This window comes from Arachis ipaensis, chromosome B5 (assembly GCF_059453495.1).
Source record: "Arachis ipaensis isolate K30076 ecotype BB chromosome B5, ASM5945349v1, whole genome shotgun sequence".
Lineage (NCBI taxonomy): Eukaryota > Viridiplantae > Streptophyta > Magnoliopsida > Fabales > Fabaceae > Arachis > Arachis ipaensis.
The window spans coordinates 120757306-120777607 of record NC_142440.1 but is presented as its reverse complement, the minus strand read 5'-3'; the positions used below and the strand labels follow the sequence as shown (position 1 = coordinate 120777607).

Here is a 20302-nt window from a genome sequence, read left to right as displayed (position 1 = left end):
GTCGTACAATGCAAACATTAAAACATAGAAAACCAAATACAAAAACCTAGATAACCTTTTCCATGATGACGAGAAGCTGCCATCCTTGGAAGAAAGCCAAGAGAACCGTGTCTTGGGTGATCGAACTTCCTATGAGACATCTTATCCTAATTCAACCATAAAAGAAGAATTAATTTGTAAACGCATATCTAACATGACATAACTGTAACGGATCCATCAAAGTAACTAAAAAGGCAACATGAATTGTAACATCGTCTGGAGTAAATTAATTAAGATCCACAATGTCAAATGCACATAGATCAGAGCATACATTTACAATCGAATACTACCGAAGGATAGAATTAGAGTGAAAAGAAGTAACATTTTTGTTGGAAGATAAGTATGAAAATAGTATAGCAGTGGTGGCAATACATTTTTTGTTAAATATATCTATGAAAAGAGTTCTTACACATAAATTGAGACATGTTATGAGAATTTATGACTGCAACCACTACTATACACCAGCATAAGCAGCTACTACCAAACCAACACATGCAAAAATTTCATTAAGCACATGTCTACATCACAATAGAAAGGCACTCGGTTTCTAAGTTTAAAGGTGCATACAATCAACACATACATATACTCAGTTGCACACAAAAGATGTAAATAGCAATAGAAATTGATTTACCACATAGTCCTCTTGTGTAAGATGCCTTACAATCCATGTATTGAAAATAAATGGAATTCCTATTGACAAGAATTGAGTAGCTGAAATCATGATATCCACATTTCACACACTAAGAAAGAAGATCAGCAAGCCATGTTATGTAAGGTAGCATCAGAAAAAAAGAAAGAATGAATGAAATACTATTTTATCGAAAATCTGAAACAGTTAAATTAAAATCACATTGCTAAATTGTGATTACTGAAAAAAGAAAAAATAATTTAAATCAAAACCTAAGAGCCACTTGAAGGTGCACGAATAATTGGTAGAGTGTTTGTCCTTCGACATGTTCGAATTTGAAACTGCAAAAACAAAGAATAGAAGAAAAGGATTATGTGAGCTTCTTCAATCGATTAGAGCATATCAGAAGTTTCAGAACGGCAGAGTAGAGCAGAGGTTTCAGAATGGTGCGAGCAGAAGAACACGGTGGAGTAGCGATAGAGTCGATGACGACGGTGGAGATCGCGGAGGCACACCTGCGTGCCGGAGCGAACTGCATCATGTGTAAGGAAGCATTTGAACTACAGGTGGAGGCGCATGAGCTTCCATGGCTTTCGATTCAGAATCCGTGCCCTGTGTGTCGAAACGAGCTTCCTTTGGATTAGAATTCGTTGATGTCAGGTTCAATTGACGAGAAATCAATTGAATTAATGATTTGGAGGATGTCGGGAAGAGGATTCACCATCGGTAGGTTTCTGGTGGCCGATGAACCGGCGAGAACCATCTTCCGGCCGTGTACACGGAGATGGACGAAGCATTGAACCCTAACAGAGCTCCAACGAGGATTTCACGTTATGTGAAGAGAAATAGGGTTAGGAAAAGTCATGGTTTCGTAGAGTTTGTAGGGTTTTTCGAAATTTCATGTAAATTTTTGGAAGATTGGTTATAGCAGGTCTAATTTATTTATTTATTTTTTTTTGAAAGATTGGAGTTCAAGTTTCCCTCTCTCCGAAACTGTTTAGAGAACACGTTAATCCAAATGGAAAATGGAAGGTAAATCATTATTAGGAATGGTAAGTTCCGTAGCATTATCATTAATTGGAGAAATTTCACAGAGTTTAGATTTAGAGTTACTTATTCATTTAGGCAACACTTAGATCGAAAAACTTATTTAAAATTTAAAGCAACTTTTTTTAATTGTAATATATAGAGGCTATAAGCGTTGCGTATTTAATGTACTTAAGCAACGCTTTAAATATGTTGCCTAATTGATTAAAGAAAACGCTCATAAAGTGTTGGTTAAAATAGGGTTGCAATAGTCTTATTTTCTTGCAACAAACATAAAGTGTTGCTTTTAACTATTTTCAACAACTCTTTTTAAGCATTGTCTTGAATATATGTTGCAATAGATCAAAAATGTTGTAGTGATATTTAATTCATTAAATTATTAGTAGATAATTTTATCTTCTGTATAATCTTTTATATGTTTATTTATCTATTCTTCCGAATATTTTTCTCTCAAAACTTTGCAAAAAAAAATTAAAAATATTTTTGATATTTAATTGTATTAATTTTATTCTTACCATTTAAACAATTACTAACCAATAGTTGCTGATTGTGGAAAGAAACCAACATTAGAAAGAGATTAAAGAAAATTTTGCAAGTATTATTATTATTATTATTATTGTCGAAGTTGCTCACGTACGTCAAACAGGGATGAGTTTGACTGAATAGTGTCGTTTCCAATTGACACACATTAAAGAACGGAAACAGTTGCGAGTGCAAAATTTCAGAGTAACATCAAATCAACCACATGCAAAAAATAGAAAACCTAACAGTGCTAATAAGCGATACATCCTAAATTCACGGCTATCAAAATATGCCCATGTGTTTAGCTTTAGCACCTCTTCTTGAATCGGAGTAAAATTATGATATCTAGTTTCTTCTTCCTATTAAGCAACTAGAAAGTGTTGGAGAGTTGAAACCGAATATATAATCCATTGATGATAAAATAGCCTAGAGGCCCTAAAAAGCATGCATGCACTTAGCTTAGCTTAGTAGCTAGGTATATATATAATGGAGCTCTAGGCTTAGATAGATACAGTTAAAGACTTCTCGAATTGGAAGTTCTACCTGACCTTTTTACCATACCTTTTGGGTGCACTATCTGAATTGGAACTTATTATTAGAGGAAAAGGTTTCTTGTTTAATTTTGATGGGATTGGTGTGACAGTCAATCAAAGGTTTCAAAGTTTTGGGCTATGTCTAATCAAAATATGGCCCACAATTTCCCTTTGATTCGGCCCATTTAATGTTGTCCCCCTCCCCCACCTTTCTTTGCATACCATGAATATAGGACGGTTAGAATGGCAAATCCCTGTTCTATTTAAATAATAATTTCATATTTGAATCATGAGTTTTTTTTTTTTTTTTTTGGGTGACAATTTGAATCATCAGTATAAAAAAAGTTAATATTGAGATTGTCATATCTTTTATTTTTTGTTTTTCTAGGTATCTTTTAACTCGATAAAGCAAAAACTAATCTATTGTGAATTAGAATTTCATTTAAGAATTTATCGCAGCTTAATGAATTATTGCATGCATAAAGTAGAATTCGAACTTTCAATACTTACTTATATAGACTAATAAACTAAGTACTAGACTAACCAAGTTAGGTCACATTCGAGATTACAAACCCTCAAATATAATTATGTTTTATAAAAAAAATATCTATAATTTTATTGAAAAAAAAGTCTTACACATTCAAAACACATTAATATGTTTTCTGATTTTTTTTTTAAATAACTCATCTTTTACTCTTTTTATAATTTTATAATCAATTATACTAGATGTACACTAAAATCAGCTATCAATATAAATATAAATAAAAATATAAAATACACATTAAAAATAAATAAAATTATACATGTATTTATATACAAATATATAATGACTAATTTTAGTATATAAATAGTATTTTTATTTTACAAAATTGTAATGAAAATAAATAATTAGGATTATTTTTAAAATATGCAATTCCGTGTGTTTTAAAAGCATGTAATTATTTCTCTAAATGGAAAGTGTTGAACTGTTCACATATATAGTGTGGCTTTTATTAATTATCCCATATATTATTATTTTTTTCGGTGAGATATCCCATATATTATTAATTAATCTGACTTTTGCTCAACATTGAGAGCTTCTCCATTTGTATCCCGTGATGAATGGTACTTACGCGAAAAGATTCTGAGTGGTTTCAAAGATTACAATAACTTATATACAAACGAGGTTGCGTCCACTTTGCAAAATATGAAAGAAAAGTTAAATATATATATTGGTGTGCAAACACGTGAACTATTCAACATAATGTATTATTCGAATAACTTTAAATGTTAAAGTTTCCTATTTGATATAATTTCAACACAAAATCTTTTTAGTTTCATCTGTAGTTTTGAAAAAAAAAATTAATTTTTCTTTTTATAATTTCTAAATTTTTAATTAGATACTTATACTTTTTTTTTATTGAGTCTTTATACATTAAATTTTTTTCAATTTAATCCTACAGTAAAAAAATATTTAAAATAACAGAATATTCTATTAAAAAATGAATATTCTCATAATTAAATTAGAATATCTAATTGAAGACACCTCCATATTTTTAAAATACCAAAAATATTTTTGACATTTTGTCCCAAAGTTAAAATTTTTGTGCAATTCCGTTCCTCCTCCGCATTTCTCCGTCACATTCTGCAGTTGAAATCATCACTGTCAATTCCTTGAAGATCCCCAAATGGCTATGCCAGATCGCTTTGTTTATCGTAGAGATCTTATTTGACTTTTGCGACGTAGTTATATTATTTTTCGTAGAAGTAGTTTGAAGGAAATAATGGTTGTGGGAATTTCACTGGTGATATGGGAAGCATGAGAACTGGATCTAATTCATAACGAACGAGTTGTTGGCTTTGTTGAGAGGGTGTCAGTGTCTTTGCATTGTTGTTGGTGTTGAAAAATGACGACGTTTCGGCACGTGAAGTAGGCGATAGTTGAAAGAGATCGGGATAAGAATTACGGTGGTTGTGGATAGAAATGGGACGGATAATCGGAGGGAGAGATAGGCTTGGTAAGAATTTGCGGCAGCTATGCCGCCGAAGAGATCGTGGAGACGTTGGTGGTAGCGGATCTGCGAAAATGGAAGATGGTGGGAGGAGGGAGAATGGGGAGGATTCATGGCGGGTGTGGGTGGAGGTGGGAATGGGAATAGCAGAGGAGGGAGGGTGGCGTGAAGGACAAGGGAGGGAAGGGACCCAAGGAGGAATTGTGGTGGCAGTGACGGTGGGACGAGATCATGGTGGTGGTCGTGGTGGTGGTAATAGTGGTGGAAGAGGTAGCTACATATAATAGTAAAAATTGAACTAATTAATGTATTATTATTATTATTTATTTTTTATTATTATTGTTACTCCATAATTTATGAGAGAGAAGATTTTAAAAAATAACTACTAAGAGAGAATAGTGAATAATAGAAAGGTGAGCAAGAAGGTAGAAAACAGTGGTATATAAGTAATTGTATAATTTATTAATATTTTTTTATGTTTAACATTGATATAGATACTAAATTAAAAAAAAATTAACGTACAAAGATTCAATTGAAAAGAAAAAAAATATAAGAATCTAATTAAAAATTCGATAAAATTATAAGAACCTAAAAATAATTAAACCAAAAAAAAAACATCAAAACATATCACTTTTATTATTTTAGGTATATAGAGTGGTTGACTTCTCTCTTTAATTGTATCATATGTTTGTGGAAAATATTCTTTTAGATTTAAATATTATTACAAATCCTATACATCTCTCAAAAATAGGATATTTAGATAATTTATAAGTATGAGATATTTTTATTTTATGAACTAATTTTAGAATTTGAGTTAAACCTACTCAATTTTAATTTTAATATAATATTAAAATCTATTTAATTTAATATTATTGGATCACCCACCTACAAATAATATTCTTTTAAAGATAAAAAAAATGTACATAATTTATAAGGGAAGTTCTATAGTGGCATTGGTTTTAGTGGCTAAGAGTGGCATAAGTTTGACCAACAAATAAAATATTGACACATGATAAAAAAATTAAATCTAAAACTAAAATGATTCTCTCTTTTTTATAATTTCTTATAATTACTTTTATCAAAATATTTTTTTATAATTTCTTATAATTACTTTTATCAAAATAATTTTTTGTAATTTTTTTATAATTATAAAAATAATTTAAAAAATATTAAAATAATTTTTTAATTATATTTATAATTATTATTTTATTATTATTTTTATTTTTTAAAAATAATTTCTTATAATTATTTTTATAATTATTTTTACTAAAATGATTTTTTATAATTATTTTTATTTTTTAATTATTTTTTATCAAAATAAATTTTTTTATAATTATTTTTTCTTTTTGTAATTTTGGAAAACTAAAACCAAAATAATATCTCTCTTATAATTTTTTATGATTATTTTTAAAGTAACACCAAGCGGAAGAATATCATTTTGGTGTTAGTTTTTTGAAATTACAAAAAAAATAATTATAAAAAATTATTTTTTAAAAATAAAAATAATAATAAAAATAATTAAAAAAATAATTTTGGTGTTATTTTTAGAAATTATTAAAAATAATAATAATAAAAATAATTAAAAAATAAAATTAATTATAAAAAATTATTTTAGTAAAAATAATTATAAAAATTATTTTTAAAAATAAAAATAATAATAAAATAATAATTATAAACATAATTATAAAATTATTTTGGTGTTATTTTTTGAATTATTTTTTATAATTATGAAAATAATTATAAGAAATTATTTTGATAAAAATAATTATAAAAAATTATAAGAGAGAGAATTATTTTGATTTTAGATTTAATTTTCTTGCCATGTGTCAATATTTTACTTGTTGGTCAACCTTATGCCATCTTTAACCACCAAAACCCATGCCACCATAGAACTTCCCAATTTATAAATGTACAACGTTACTCACTTTATGAGCTAATATTTAGAATCGGTAGACCTATTCAATTTTAATTCTAATAAATATCATATATATTATATGCCAATATTCATTTCACCATCTTTAGACTGTTTATTTGATATATATTAATGAAGCTCTTTGAAGCTCCCTTAACATTTTTCAAGTCTGTGTGTAGATTATCACGATAATATCTGCCACATCCACTTTCATTGTGATGTTTTTGTCTTTTGTCTGGTATTATGTCTCAATTTTGGATGATGATTGAACTTTGGTCATATAATCCTTGGTATCCTTTTTCAAAAAGCTGGTTACTTTAATTATATATATATATATATTGGGTTCTATTCTTAAATTTTGTTAGATGCATGTTACATAAATATCTACTTCTAAATCTTTCTGTTTAATTTTCGTTCTGCACTACTGACATTGTTTTGAGATTCACTAATGTTAGGAACCAAGATGATTTTGGCAAAAAATCAGCCAAATATCTTTGAGTGAATCAAAAATTTCTATATGGATGGTGCTTACACTAGGTATTAGGATGTTTCTTTTCTTTATAAATTGGATGGTTCTGAATCTATTTTTTGATTTATCATGTTTTAGGCATTTGGAGAGGAAACGAGGATGAAGAGACGGAAGCTAATTGAATCAGTCTCCGTGATTCACATTGTAATGATGCTGAACGTATCTCCTTCTAATTTAAATGTGGTGAAACATTTAATAACCAATATTTTAAATTATAAATAAATAAAATTAATTATTATATTTATAATTAATTAAGTTGTTCCATTTTTAACTGATTTAGAATTAGTTCATATACTTCTCCTTTAAAATTTTAATTAGTTGTCCAGTTTTGTGGCAGCAATTATTTACGCAACTTTCTTTTTTTTTTTTTTGAAACAAAGGAAGCTCAACACATGAGAGTGGAGCATAAACAGACAGAAACATAAGAAAAACTAAAAAAACAAAGGTAACAATCCTATGTCATCTCCGGCATTGCCATCAACAACCAGTAGGATCAATACCAGTCCACTCCTTATAACTCAAAAACGACCTGTTTTAAATGACACCAACATTAACCTCCTGATTGTTGAAGATCCGGTTATTGCGTTCTAACCAGACGTTCCAAATTACTGCAAAAAAACCAGCCAGCCACCTCTTGTGCTCCTCTTTTCTATTTGTCGTTCCATTCCAACTCTCAAACAAGCCTTTAATGTTTCCTGGGACAGCCCAATCTCTGTGAAAACATCTCAACCAGACGCACCACACCTGCCAAGTAAACTCACAGAATACAAACAAATGATGAACACACTCAATTTCTTTTTTACACAAGACACAGATATTATCATGCTGTTGAAGTATGCCTAATCTACTCAACCTTTCTTTAGTATTCACTCTTCCCACTAAAACGAACCAACCAAACAGCTCTACTCTAGTCGGAACCAATCCTTTCCAGATCGCACTTGTGAAGCTATAGCTCGTAATCTCCTCCGAAAGATTCTCAGATTGCAACACCTGCAAGAAGGAGTTAGTAGAAAAAATACCTTTATTATCAAATTTCCAAACAAGATTATCCTCTCTGTCAGCTGATAGTTTCACTGGTCTTAACCTCTCATGTAGTTGGTGCACTAGTTCCAATTCCCATTGAAACAACTCTCGCCTCCAATGGAAATTCCAAATCCACTCTAACCCATCCCAAAACCCACAATCCCCTATCACAGATCCTTGTTGGTTTGAAACAGAGAAGAACCTTGGAAAACTCGCTTTTAGAGGACCACCATGAACCCAGTTATCTTCCCAGAAACGTGTTCTACACCCATTTCCAACTTCCATTATTAGCCCACTCATAATTTTTTCTTTTACCCGCTGATCCTTTATATTCAACTGACAGATGTCTTTCCAGGGGCCACCCTTTACCGGTAGAGTCTGACTAGAAAGCATAACCTGAGGATTCAAATTGTTACAGGAGCATACAATCTTCTTCCATAACGGACAATCTTCCTTAGAAAACCGCCACCACCACTTAAACAGCAATGTTGTGTTCCTGAGCACTGCATCCCCAACCCCCAGCCCTCCAGCCTTCTTAGGCGCCTGAACCATTTCCCACTTGACCAAAGGTATACCGTTGTTGCCATCCTCCTTACACCACAGGAATCTCCTCTGTAAGGCAATCAACTTGTCGGCGACCGCCTTCGGCATCTTGTACAAGCTAAGGTAGTAAATCGGCAGGCTATTCAACACCGATTTAATAAGAACTAGCTTGCCTGCTTTATTTAGAATCTTCGCTTTCCATAAGCTGAGTTTCGCTTCCACCTTATCTATGATCGGTTTCCACGTCTTCACCAAACGCGGGTTCGCTCCTAGAGGAATCCCGAGATACCTCATAGGTAAAACAGCTTGCTTGCATTCTAGAAGGCCACACACATGCTCCACCCACTCCTGCTCACAATTAACTGAGATGAGATTCGACTTATCAAAATTAATGCTCAGACCCGACATCAGCTCGAAACACCGCAGCAACCTCTTATAATTCACAATTGTCTCTGTCTCCGGAGGGCAAAATAGGATAGTGTCATCCGCAAATTGAAGGTGTGATAGTTCAATATGTTCCCTCCCAACCCGTAGCGGAGTAATACGCCCATTCCTTACAGCTTCTCCCAGCATCCTATGCAACACATCCACCACAAGAACAAACAGAAGAGGAGACAAAGGATCTCCTTGACTTAGGCCCCTCTCCATCTTAAAAGGCTTGGATGGAGATCCATTCACTAAGACTGACATAGTTGCCGTACTTACACACTCCTTCACCCAACTCCTCCATCTTTGCCCGAAACCCATCTTCTGTAGTACAACATCCATAAAGCTCCATCTAACTCTATCATATGCTTTCTGAAAATCTAGCTTTATAATTGCCGCTTTCTTTCTATGCGTCTTGAGCCACTGCACCGTCTCACAGGCAATAAGGGCGCCATCATGGATCTTTCTGCCCTTCACAAAAGCAGTCTGCGTCTCTCCGACCAATTCAGGCATAACTGTTCTCAACCTCCTCACCATAACCTTAGAAATCACCTTATAGACACACCCAACCATACTAATCGGCCTAAAGTCCTTAATTTCATTCGCACCCACAAATTTCGGAGCTAGTGTAACCCACGTGACATTCGCATCAGTTGGTAGTTTCGCACTTTGGAAGAACCCCAAGACCGCCGCAGTGAACTCCTGACCAATCTCTTCCCAACATTGTTTGATAAAGTTCATATTGTACCCATCACTCCCTGGGGCTTTAGAAGAGTCACAATCCAAAACTGCATCCCTAATCTCCTCTACCGATGGCATTACTTCCAAGGCCTCCGCCTCAGCTCCATTAATCCGTCTCACCAAACCCTCCCGAAACCCAATCCTCGGTGCATATTCTTGTCTGTACAAATCCTTATAAAATCCTATAATTGCAGCCTTTACCCTAGCCTGATTTCGTACAATCCGCCCATGAATCCTTAGAACATCAATCCTGTTATTCCTGCTTCTTGCCGAGGCAATGTTATGGAAGAATCGAGTATTTCTATCCATGTTTCTAGCATGCTGCGACCTAGACATCTGCTTCCAATGAAGTTCTTTCCGAACATACCATTTCTCACAAAAGCTTACCAGCGCCTTCCTTCTAGCTTCCGTCGTTCCATCATAAGTGCCGTTACTCACCTGGTTATCCACCTTCTTAATCTCCTCCTCCAGCAGCAGTAATCTCCTATTCATGTCCCCAAAGTTGTCCCTGTGCCATTTTCGCAAAGGAATCGTCAAGGCCTTCAACTTGCTAGTAAAATGCGCATCCCCCAGGTTTCTCCATTCATCTCTAACCAACCTCAGGAAACCCTCATGCGTGAACCAGGAGTCCAGGCTTCGAAATGGGCGGGGGCCCCTGCTAACTCTTGAGGCTTCCACAATTAACGGGCAGTGATCTGACAACCCTCTTGGTCCACCTTTAATTCGAATGTCAGGAAACTGCTCAATCCACTCAATATTGAGCAGGACCCTATCTATTCTACTGCAAGAACGACCTCTGAACCACGTGAATTTTCTGTCATTAAGAGGTAAGTCCACCAATTGCATATCATGAACCCAATCCCTAAACTCTTCCGATGACGCCGGTGGATTAGTCGCCCCTTTGCGTTCTTCACTATGCAAAATCTCATTAAAGTCCCCAAACAAGCAGAACGGGACCTGACACAGCCCCACAATATAGCTCAGCTCCTCCCAAACCACCCTCTTTTCCTCCCTCCCAAACGCCCCGTACACCAAACAAAACGCACAATTAAAATTGCTTTTCATCAACACGCCTTCAACACACAGCCATCTCTCACCTTTATAACAATTTCTAGATTTAAATATCGCCTCGTCCCACATTAAAAGCAACCCTCCCGAGGCTCCTCTAGACTCCACATACTCCCATCTCACAGTACTATAACCCCAAATTCGAATAACATCAAGTTTTGAGATTGCCTCCCTTTTTGTTTCAATCAAGCCTAACATATTAAGATTATAATTCCTCTTCAAGGATTTCACCATACTCAATTTACCATCCCCCCTCAACCCCCGAATATTCCAACAGCTAAAAATCATTTAAACAAATTTTTACTCACCTTACTGTGATTTTTAGGCTGACTCCTTCGAACTTTTTCTTTATGTTTGGCCATCTTCTTCCTCGCTGCTAATTTTTCATTTTGAGCTTGTAAAATTGCCATAATATCCTCTTCTTCATCATGTAGGACCGCACCCGATTCCACCGCCAAAGCCCAAGTGGCCTCATTCTCCTTCATCTGTTCTTCTTTTGTTGGTCTGTCACCATCTATCCCAAGCTCAACTTCCATCTCCGATACCGTATCTGCATTCTCCCTTCTCCTGCTTCCTTTCATGGCTCTTCGATGTACCTCTGTAACGCCCATATTGACTTGGTCTAAAACGCTGTCCTTCCCATCTATGTGTGCCATGTCCTTTGAACATTTATCTCTCCTATCACAACCGTTCCTAACGCCTTCCCTTCCCACCAGGTCCTGCGGCCTTCCTGCCTCACCGAGTCCGAGCTCCCCTCTTATCTGAGACACCCTCCAATCACCCTCTCCACTGACCCTACTCCCATTACCTTCCTCTCCCAGATCTGGCTGCTGTTCTATATTATCTCCTCCACAAGGATCCTGTTCGGTGGATTCTTTGCTCACCGACGCCCCTTCACCGAGGCCGAGGAGGTTCGGACGTCCGCCCCTGCCTTGTACAGTCTCGCCAGCATCCCGCATGGCTTCCTTACCGAGGTCATGAGCAGCCGTTGAAACCCCAGCGCTCGCCGTGGCCGTTTTGCGTGTGGCTGTCTCAATCAGCGACCCGGTAACCCGTCGGATCCTTTCCCAGCCCGGTTCAGCAGAAACCCAGCCCATACGCTCCACCAGCCTATCCCCCTCTCCTCGTGGCCCAACCTCCTTTTCTTTGGAACAAGTCTCCTTTTCTTTGGAACATGGGCCATGCGCACACAAACCCAATCCAACACCCTCAGCTAAGCAACACTTACACAGGCTATGACAATTTGAGCCCAATATTTTATTGCCACAATAACTCAAATCCTTATTTAGCCCCACCCTTTGAATCTTGTCAAATACCTGCGTAACAGTTCTTTCCGTTTCTGACCCCTCTCCCTCATTTAAACCAAATTCCGAAAAACCCGCCCTTCCATTAACCTCCGAATCACTAACAGAATCCACCCTGAGATTCCTCGATTTCAAAAAAGAATAATCGAAATTGAAATCATTCAAAAAGTCATCCTGAATGACCATTCTGCCCTTCTCTTCATCGGTGGTCCTTGAGCCTAATTCCATTAGGTCCGCCGCCGGATCCCACAGCATTGCTTCTCCCGACATGCCACGGCTACACGAACCAGAATTTCCGATCATAAAACCGTCTTCTCGTCCTCCCCCCACTAGGCGTTCACCACATTTCTCCATGCCAACCTCATTCACAAAGACATGAAATTCCCGTTTACCAACAATGACATAAGTCCAATCTCTAATGACGTCAAAAACAGACGTCTCAACTTGAACTCGCCCAGCCGTAAAGGAAGACCCTGCTTCTGTCGTTACGTCGCAGCTGATCACCTCGCCCCATTGTCGACCTAAAGTTTTAAAAGTTTCTGGAGACCAAGCATGCAGTGGAACTCCATAGCACTCCAACCAAACTTTCCGAGTCCCATAACATAAAGATTCATCCCACCTCCAGACCCTATGAACAAATTGCAACAGGCTATCCAATTTGAACGTAAAAGCCTCATCTGCATGCTGGGCTGTATCAAACGTCAGTAAAACTTTTAGCGCCCCTATCTCGCTAACTCCCACAATATGAGGCACATTCTTGCAAACTGATTTTTTCAACGATTGGAGGTCTATGGGTTTCAAAGCGCTTCCTATCAAGCTCCTCGCCAACCACTCCAAATTCTGTTCAACTACTGGCACTTCAATTCTTCTCGTGCTCCCAAGTTTGTCAGAGCCTTGGATACCCCGTTGTACCCCCCCTTCACCGTGAACAATACGCACTTCTGTCCCACCTTGAAGGTCCGTACGTTCGCTTTCATGCTGGACTAGCGGTTTTGCATGTGCCACTTGTTTCCTCTCTTGTGGTTGCCTACGATATTTAGCTTCCAATACGGATACAATCTTCCCTCTTAAGCTCAAGCGATCCATCTCTGCGATAGCCTTCAAAGCACCCCCTTTTGTCGTGTACCGCACAAACGCAAACAGATAAACTCTGCCATGTTTATGCTTCCGAGATAGGTAGATATCGTTGATCCTTCCCGTCCAATTGAACAGGTGATATAGTTCCTTTTTCGAGATATCTTCTGGGAGATTATCCACAAACACAGAAAAAGATTCATTCTCCAAGCGATGGTATTCCTCTCGATTCCAAACCCTAGGATCCTTTGGGCATGGTTGCCAAACCCTAAACTTACCCCGCTCAGTGTTTCCCCCCCTCTCGTTCTCTCGTTCTCTCATTTTCGCTAAACTTTTCAAAAACTACAGCTCTATCTGTCCCATCATAATTTAAAGAAGAATGAGACAGCAATATGTTATTATGTTATTGGCCAAAGGAAAAGCAAGACACTATGATGTGCGGCTCTTATCCTATCAGCATTAAATTTATAAATATTTAGATTATACAAAAAAAAAATTAACTACCAAATAGTTAGTAGTGTTTTGTATATACATAGTATTTTTTATTTATTTATAAAAAAAATACGAAAAAAATAAAGAACACAATTTATTGATAATAACTAATAGGAAGTGATTTTAGGTATAGTTTTTTTCATTTAAATTTGTCTGACTCAAATAATATAGAGTGAGAGATGATGTTTGAGAAGGCGAAGGAAGAGTAGTGATTTGAATGAGACAGAAGGGGAAGGATTTAGAAGGTAATTAATTAGAAACACAAACAGTGGAACTATCACTTCCAATGCATTAGCATCACTATCGCTATCGCTATCACCATCAACATCACTATCACTATCCCTTTTGGTAATAACAAAGTGGGAGAGAGAGACACACGCCTCCCCGTTCTACAGTTCTCCGTGTTCCATATATTAAACATTCACTATCACTTTTTAATTTCTGTGAGTTTTATTTTCTTTCTTTTCTTTCTTTTTCTGCCTCCCTCTCTGAAATGGAAAGAGACTCAGCAATCGTCCACTCACTCTCACTTTTGAGTGTGTAATCTCTCTGTGTATCTTAACAGCCTCACACAGATAGAGAAGAGTAAATGCGCCCAGAACACAAAATCAGAATGCCAAACGGAAAATTAGTGCATGTTTAATTTTTACAAGAATATTCAAATAACATTACTACTTTAGACCAACATTTTGTTTTTATATTATTAAAATTTAAAATTTACTTTTTAGTATTTAGAATTGATAAAATATTTTAACGAAAAATATAAATTTTGTTAAATTACTTTTATATAAATATATGTTTTTAGAACACGTATAATTATTTATTTCAATTATAATTATTAATTTAAATAGTTATTTTCAGACTAGAAGTCATACGATGGACTACAAATAAATAATTTTATATATTCTTCTAAAATATACCATAAATATGACTTATTTTAGAAGTATATATAAAGTAATTTTTTGGTGCGATGTTAGAAATATAATTATTTATAATTTTTTATATATATTTAAATATTTAAAAAAATGGTATCATAACATAATATTAAAATTTTATTTTATAATAGAAAAGTTTTGAATTCAATTTTTAATTTATTGTATTCAAAAGAAAAAATAAAATATCATAAAGTAAATAAAAGGAAAAAAATCTATATAAAATATTGACACAAATAAAAAATGAGACTCTTGTATATTTTCTATTGTTAAATAATTGTGTTCAAGATATATTTTCCATTATATATTGTTAAATCTCACTATTTTTAGTATAAATATATGCAAATAGGAAGTAATAATGTATACCCATGTCCATCTAACGTTTTTTCATATTTTGTTTGATGTATGAATGCAAGAACGGTGTTATATGTGTACGTGTGTTGTGAGAGAGAGGGAGAGAATTGAATCCAAGAGGAAAGTGGTACTGAGATAGTAGTAGTGTAGTGTGTCTTATTGGTGCGCTATTCTATGCATTTGAATGTAAGTTGTTGTATCCTGGCTTTGCTTCACTCTTCCCTCCTTTGCCGGTGCCATGTCTCCTCCATACCCAAACACGCCAAAACTCACCCCATATCAACTTTCCCCTAAGCTTCTAATACTCCCACGTGCACTCCTTCATCTTTCTTTCTCCCACTCTCTAATCAACGCTAAACACAAACAACACCAATATTTATATTTACCATGTTTTTTCATTATTTCAGCCAACAGTCCGTCAATAAAATAGGTAACATTATAGTAAAAGAGAAATGTTAGTTGTCTTTAACTTTTAGTCTTTTTAAAAATTTATTATTATTTAATTAATTTAAATATTCTTTAGAAAAGTTATTTATTTTTTATTTTTTTCATTTAAAAATTAAATAAAGAATAATATTTAAAGAATATCTAATTGCACTAATAATAAAAAAATTGGATAAAAAAGTAAAGATTGTACTCTTTATAATAAAAAAAAAAATAAAGACATCATTGTGAAATGCACACTTCTCTTACAATATAATTACAATTTTTACCAAATATCATTCTTCAATAAAAAAATTCTTAATAAAATATTTAAAGATAACCTTTTTTTAACCAACAAAAGACAAAGATGATAATGAAAGAGAATAAAAAAACAAACAAATTAAAGTTATCTAAATTTTATTACGTATAGTGGTGGTTATTTTAGTAGTCGATGAAAATTGCTGCAAAATAATTTAGCAACAGTTCAAAGTAGTTGTAAAACCCTAAAAACACTGTCGCTGTATATTGTTACTGTAGTAGTATAATTGCAAATCTTTTTTATTTGGGTTAAATACTTCACTCAATAAATAAATTTACCTTTTTAATATAACTCAAAATGTCCGAAATATATTTTAATTTTAGTAGAGTGAATAATAGTAAATTTACCAAAAGTTTTAGATCAAGAACACAAATAAGGAAGCATGTTGATCACCCTGTTTAAGGTTGTTGACTAGCATTGAAATTAAAATATTCTTCTCCACACAAAAATGGTTCTACATGTATCTTTGTGTTAGCTATTGTTCTGAATATCTAGAATAGTATATGAGGCTACTTAAAATATTAATTACTAAAAATTTTCTATACTAAAACTCTAAGAATTCCAAATGAAACAGGCCAAAAGTGGACACAAGATTTGTTTATTTATTGCCTTTTGTCGTCCCCACTTACCATCATCTCTCTCATCTCCCACAAAACCATCGTCAGCATCGCCCAGAACCTCTCTCCCTCCCTCTCCTCTCTTTTCCCACGTTACTGGGATTCGAAATCACATATTTTCCTACTAAGTTTTTATTTAATTTAAATTAGTAGGATATCAATAAAAATAAAAATACTATGTAACCACCAAAAATTAACTACTAAATTAATTATTATATATTTATATATAAATATATATAATATTAATTTATTTTTAATATATATTTTATATTTTAAACCAAAAGAAAACCTAATTTATTTATTAATTTTTCTACATTTAATATAGTTGAAATTAAAATACAGTAATAAAACAATAAAAATATTATTTGTATATCAAAATCAACCACTAAAATCAGTCATCAATGTATTTGTATATAAATACATGATTTAATTTATTTTTAATATGTATTTATATTTTAACATATATTTTATATTAATGACAGAGTCTAGTAACTGATTTTGATGTAGATGTTACATTATTCATAAAACAAATAATCTCTTTCTTGTCTATATGTACGCACACTCACCACATCAAACCGTTTAACAGATTATTTTTAATTTTATATAAATAACTAATTTAATAATAATTTTTTTCAATACAATTAACATTCTTGAAATAAAAATACAGCAATAAAACAAATAATCTCTTTCTCTACCAACCTATATGTACAACCACATCAAACCATTTAGCATAGCATACAATAATACTACAGCTTCTCTCTCTCTGTGTCTCTCAACATGCAAACTCATCATCACTCTTTCTCATCCTACATATCCTCTTGTGGGAGTAGTAGTACTACTAGTCCCTTCTTGGACAATCCCGAAGATGCCGATGTTGTGCTTCTTGATGACGAAGAAGCCTCCATTTCCCTTTCTCTTGGGCCTCCCGGCCAACATCACAACCCCAAGATCTCTACAACTTCACCACTACTACTGCAACATAACCCTAACTGTGATGATGACCAGAGTGGTGTAACCGTTGCTCTACACATTGGCCTTCCTTCCACAACAACAACAACTGCACCCAACACCACCACCACCATCAGCACCACAACAAGTAAAACTGATAGCCTTCAGGGTCAGTACTGGATCCCTTCCCCTGCACAAATCCTCATTGGTCCCACTCAGTTCTCTTGCACTGTCTGCAACAAAATGTTCAATCGTTTCAACAACATGCAGGTTAGTCAACATTATTCAGCCACATTTATTAATTATACTGACCACAGCTTATGTAAGCTAGTCAAACATATAATATTCAAAGAATCACTGTTAGTCAGTGGTCCTATCTTTTAATTTTTTTACAGATAAAAAAATGGCTATGCAACAACATCTATTAATCAACTCCATTTTCAAATGCTCTTCTTCTTAGCACGAATATGCAGTGTCAATTTGTTTACTTTTTTTCCCCCTTCTTCTATGGATTTTACTTTCAAATGTCTCAAGGGTTTTCTTTAAAAATATTTTTCCATGTTTTTAATGAATAAAATGCAAAAAGTATTTAGGTGAATAAATTATTTGTCTAATTTGTAAGAGAAATAAAACAGATGCATATGTGGGGACATGGGTCACAATATAGGAAAGGACCAGAATCATTAAGAGGAGCAAAGCCAGCATCTTCAATGCTGAGGCTACCATGCTATTGTTGCGCGGAAGGTTGCAAGAACAACATAGAGCACCCAAGATCAAGGCCTCTCAAGGATTTCAGGACACTGCAGACTCACTACAAGAGAAAGCATGGCGCCAAGCCCTTCGGCTGCCGCAAGTGCGGTAAGCCCTTCGCCGTCCGAGGAGATTGGAGGACGCACGAGAAGAATTGCGGCAAACTTTGGTTTTGCATATGTGGCTCCGATTTCAAGCACAAGAGATCCCTCAAGGACCATGTCCGCGCTTTCGGCGACGGCCATGCTCCTCATACTGTGGAGAGCTGTGACCAGTTCGTCGATGAAGAAGAAGATGATTATGAACTTGATGATGACGACGACCTAGACTTAGAAGATAATAACAACAATAATAGTAACGGCAATCAAGGTGTTTTCAGTTTCAATTAATTAAAATACATGTGGGTGTAGCGTGTGAGTTTATCCTTTAAAGTTTAAACTAAATGTCTCAAAGTTTGAATTCAATCTTATTTTTGGTTTCAAAATAATTCTATTTAGATAAAATCTCACCTGCAAAGATTTTCACGTAAAATTTCTAGTTATGAATAATTAAATAATTTAATATATTTCTTCTTGTACTTGCTACTTTCCCTTCTAGTATAAAATAATTTGAACAAAATGATATACTAAAAAGATGAATCAATGTGACTAGTTAGAAATGATATTTGATATGGGGAAGAAAAGTAATTATATTATTATGATATAAGCTTTGTTGTTAGATTATTGGTTTGTATGTACGTAGCTAAGAAATGATGGACTAAGCAATATTGAAGAGGGTGTGTTTGCTGCTGTTGTTGTCATGGTGTGTGTTAATGTTGTTATCACAATTGTTCACAGCAAGAGAGAAAGAGATAGAGAGAGAGAAAAGGAGTGCGAGAAGATGGAGACAAACAGTGAAATGAAAGGTAATAAGGTTCTTGCATTAAATGCTGGAAGTGGCAGTCTTATCTAATCAAAGGACGTTTTCTTTTTTTATGCTACTTTCTTCTATTTTCTTTCTTTTATCCGTGAGAGAGAGAGAGAGAGAGAGTCATGAAGGTAGTCAAGAGAGTATTCAGTGACTGCAGATGAGAGACAGACATGCAGACAAGGGCAGTCACAGATTCTACTGTTCACATCTTCGCATTTGCTTGCCATAGATATTGCGCAGAGAAAGAGGGAAACAGAGTGAGAGAAGGTTAACATTTGTTTTCCTTTTTTTTCTCTTCTTTCTCCTTTTCCTTTCCTGTTCCGAGACAAGAGGGGATTTCTAACATTACAAAGGTAAATTTTTTATTCTAATTTAAAAATATTTAGGTTATTTTTTTTAATATGTGAAATATTTTGTTTTTCTTTTATATGTTTATAAATACTAATCCATATGTTAAAAAAAAGCATTATTTTAACCTATTATTTGCATCATTTAATAATATCTAAGACACGTTTTGCTTTGTTTTGAATACTATTTATAAGTTTAATTACTCTATTAATTTTTATAATTTTACAAAAATTTTAATTAGGTCTTTATATATATTTTTTTAATTGAGTCTTTGCACCCCATTTTTTTTAATTGAGTCTCTACATTTTTTTTCTTCTTTTATTTGGATTTTTACACTAATTTTTTTTAGTTGGATCCTATAAAATTAAAACAATTACTGCTAAGAGAGACCTAATTGAAAAAAATTTAGTGCAGAAACTCAATTAAAAAAAAATATAAAGATCTAATTAAAAATTTCACAAAAATTATAGAGACGAACAGAGTAATTAAACCTATTTATAATTAGGTTAGTGCTCACTTTGTTATATATAGTTGAGTTATTTTAGTTTTTAGATAATGAGTTAAACTATTTTTTATTAAAAAATGTTATTCAAATTTTAATGGATTAATTTAATTTATAATTATATTATACGGAGAATAATTTATACGTAATAATTCTAAATTGATATTTATAATCAAATCTTATAAACAATATAATTAAACTAGATTTGCACTCATAATCAAATCAAATTACGTATAAAAGCAATATAATTTAATGAAAATTTTAATTATTGTGCTCATAAAATATTTGATTACTTTACAATAAAAAATTAATTATATATGTTGATATA

At 33.8% G+C, this 20302-nt stretch overlaps 1 protein-coding gene across 1 annotated transcript; it reads left to right on the top strand.

Moving 5' to 3' along the window:
* Positions 1-17294: 17294 nt before the first annotated feature.
* On the top strand, positions 17295-18644 carry LOC110262960 (zinc finger protein WIP6-like). The gene is made up of 2 exons (XM_021103533.2): positions 17295-17735; positions 18101-18644. The coding sequence occupies exons 1-2, from the start codon at positions 17295-17297 to the stop codon at positions 18602-18604; spliced, it is 945 nt and encodes a 314-aa protein (XP_020959192.1). The 3' UTR covers positions 18605-18644.
* Positions 18645-20302: the final 1658 nt, after the last annotated feature.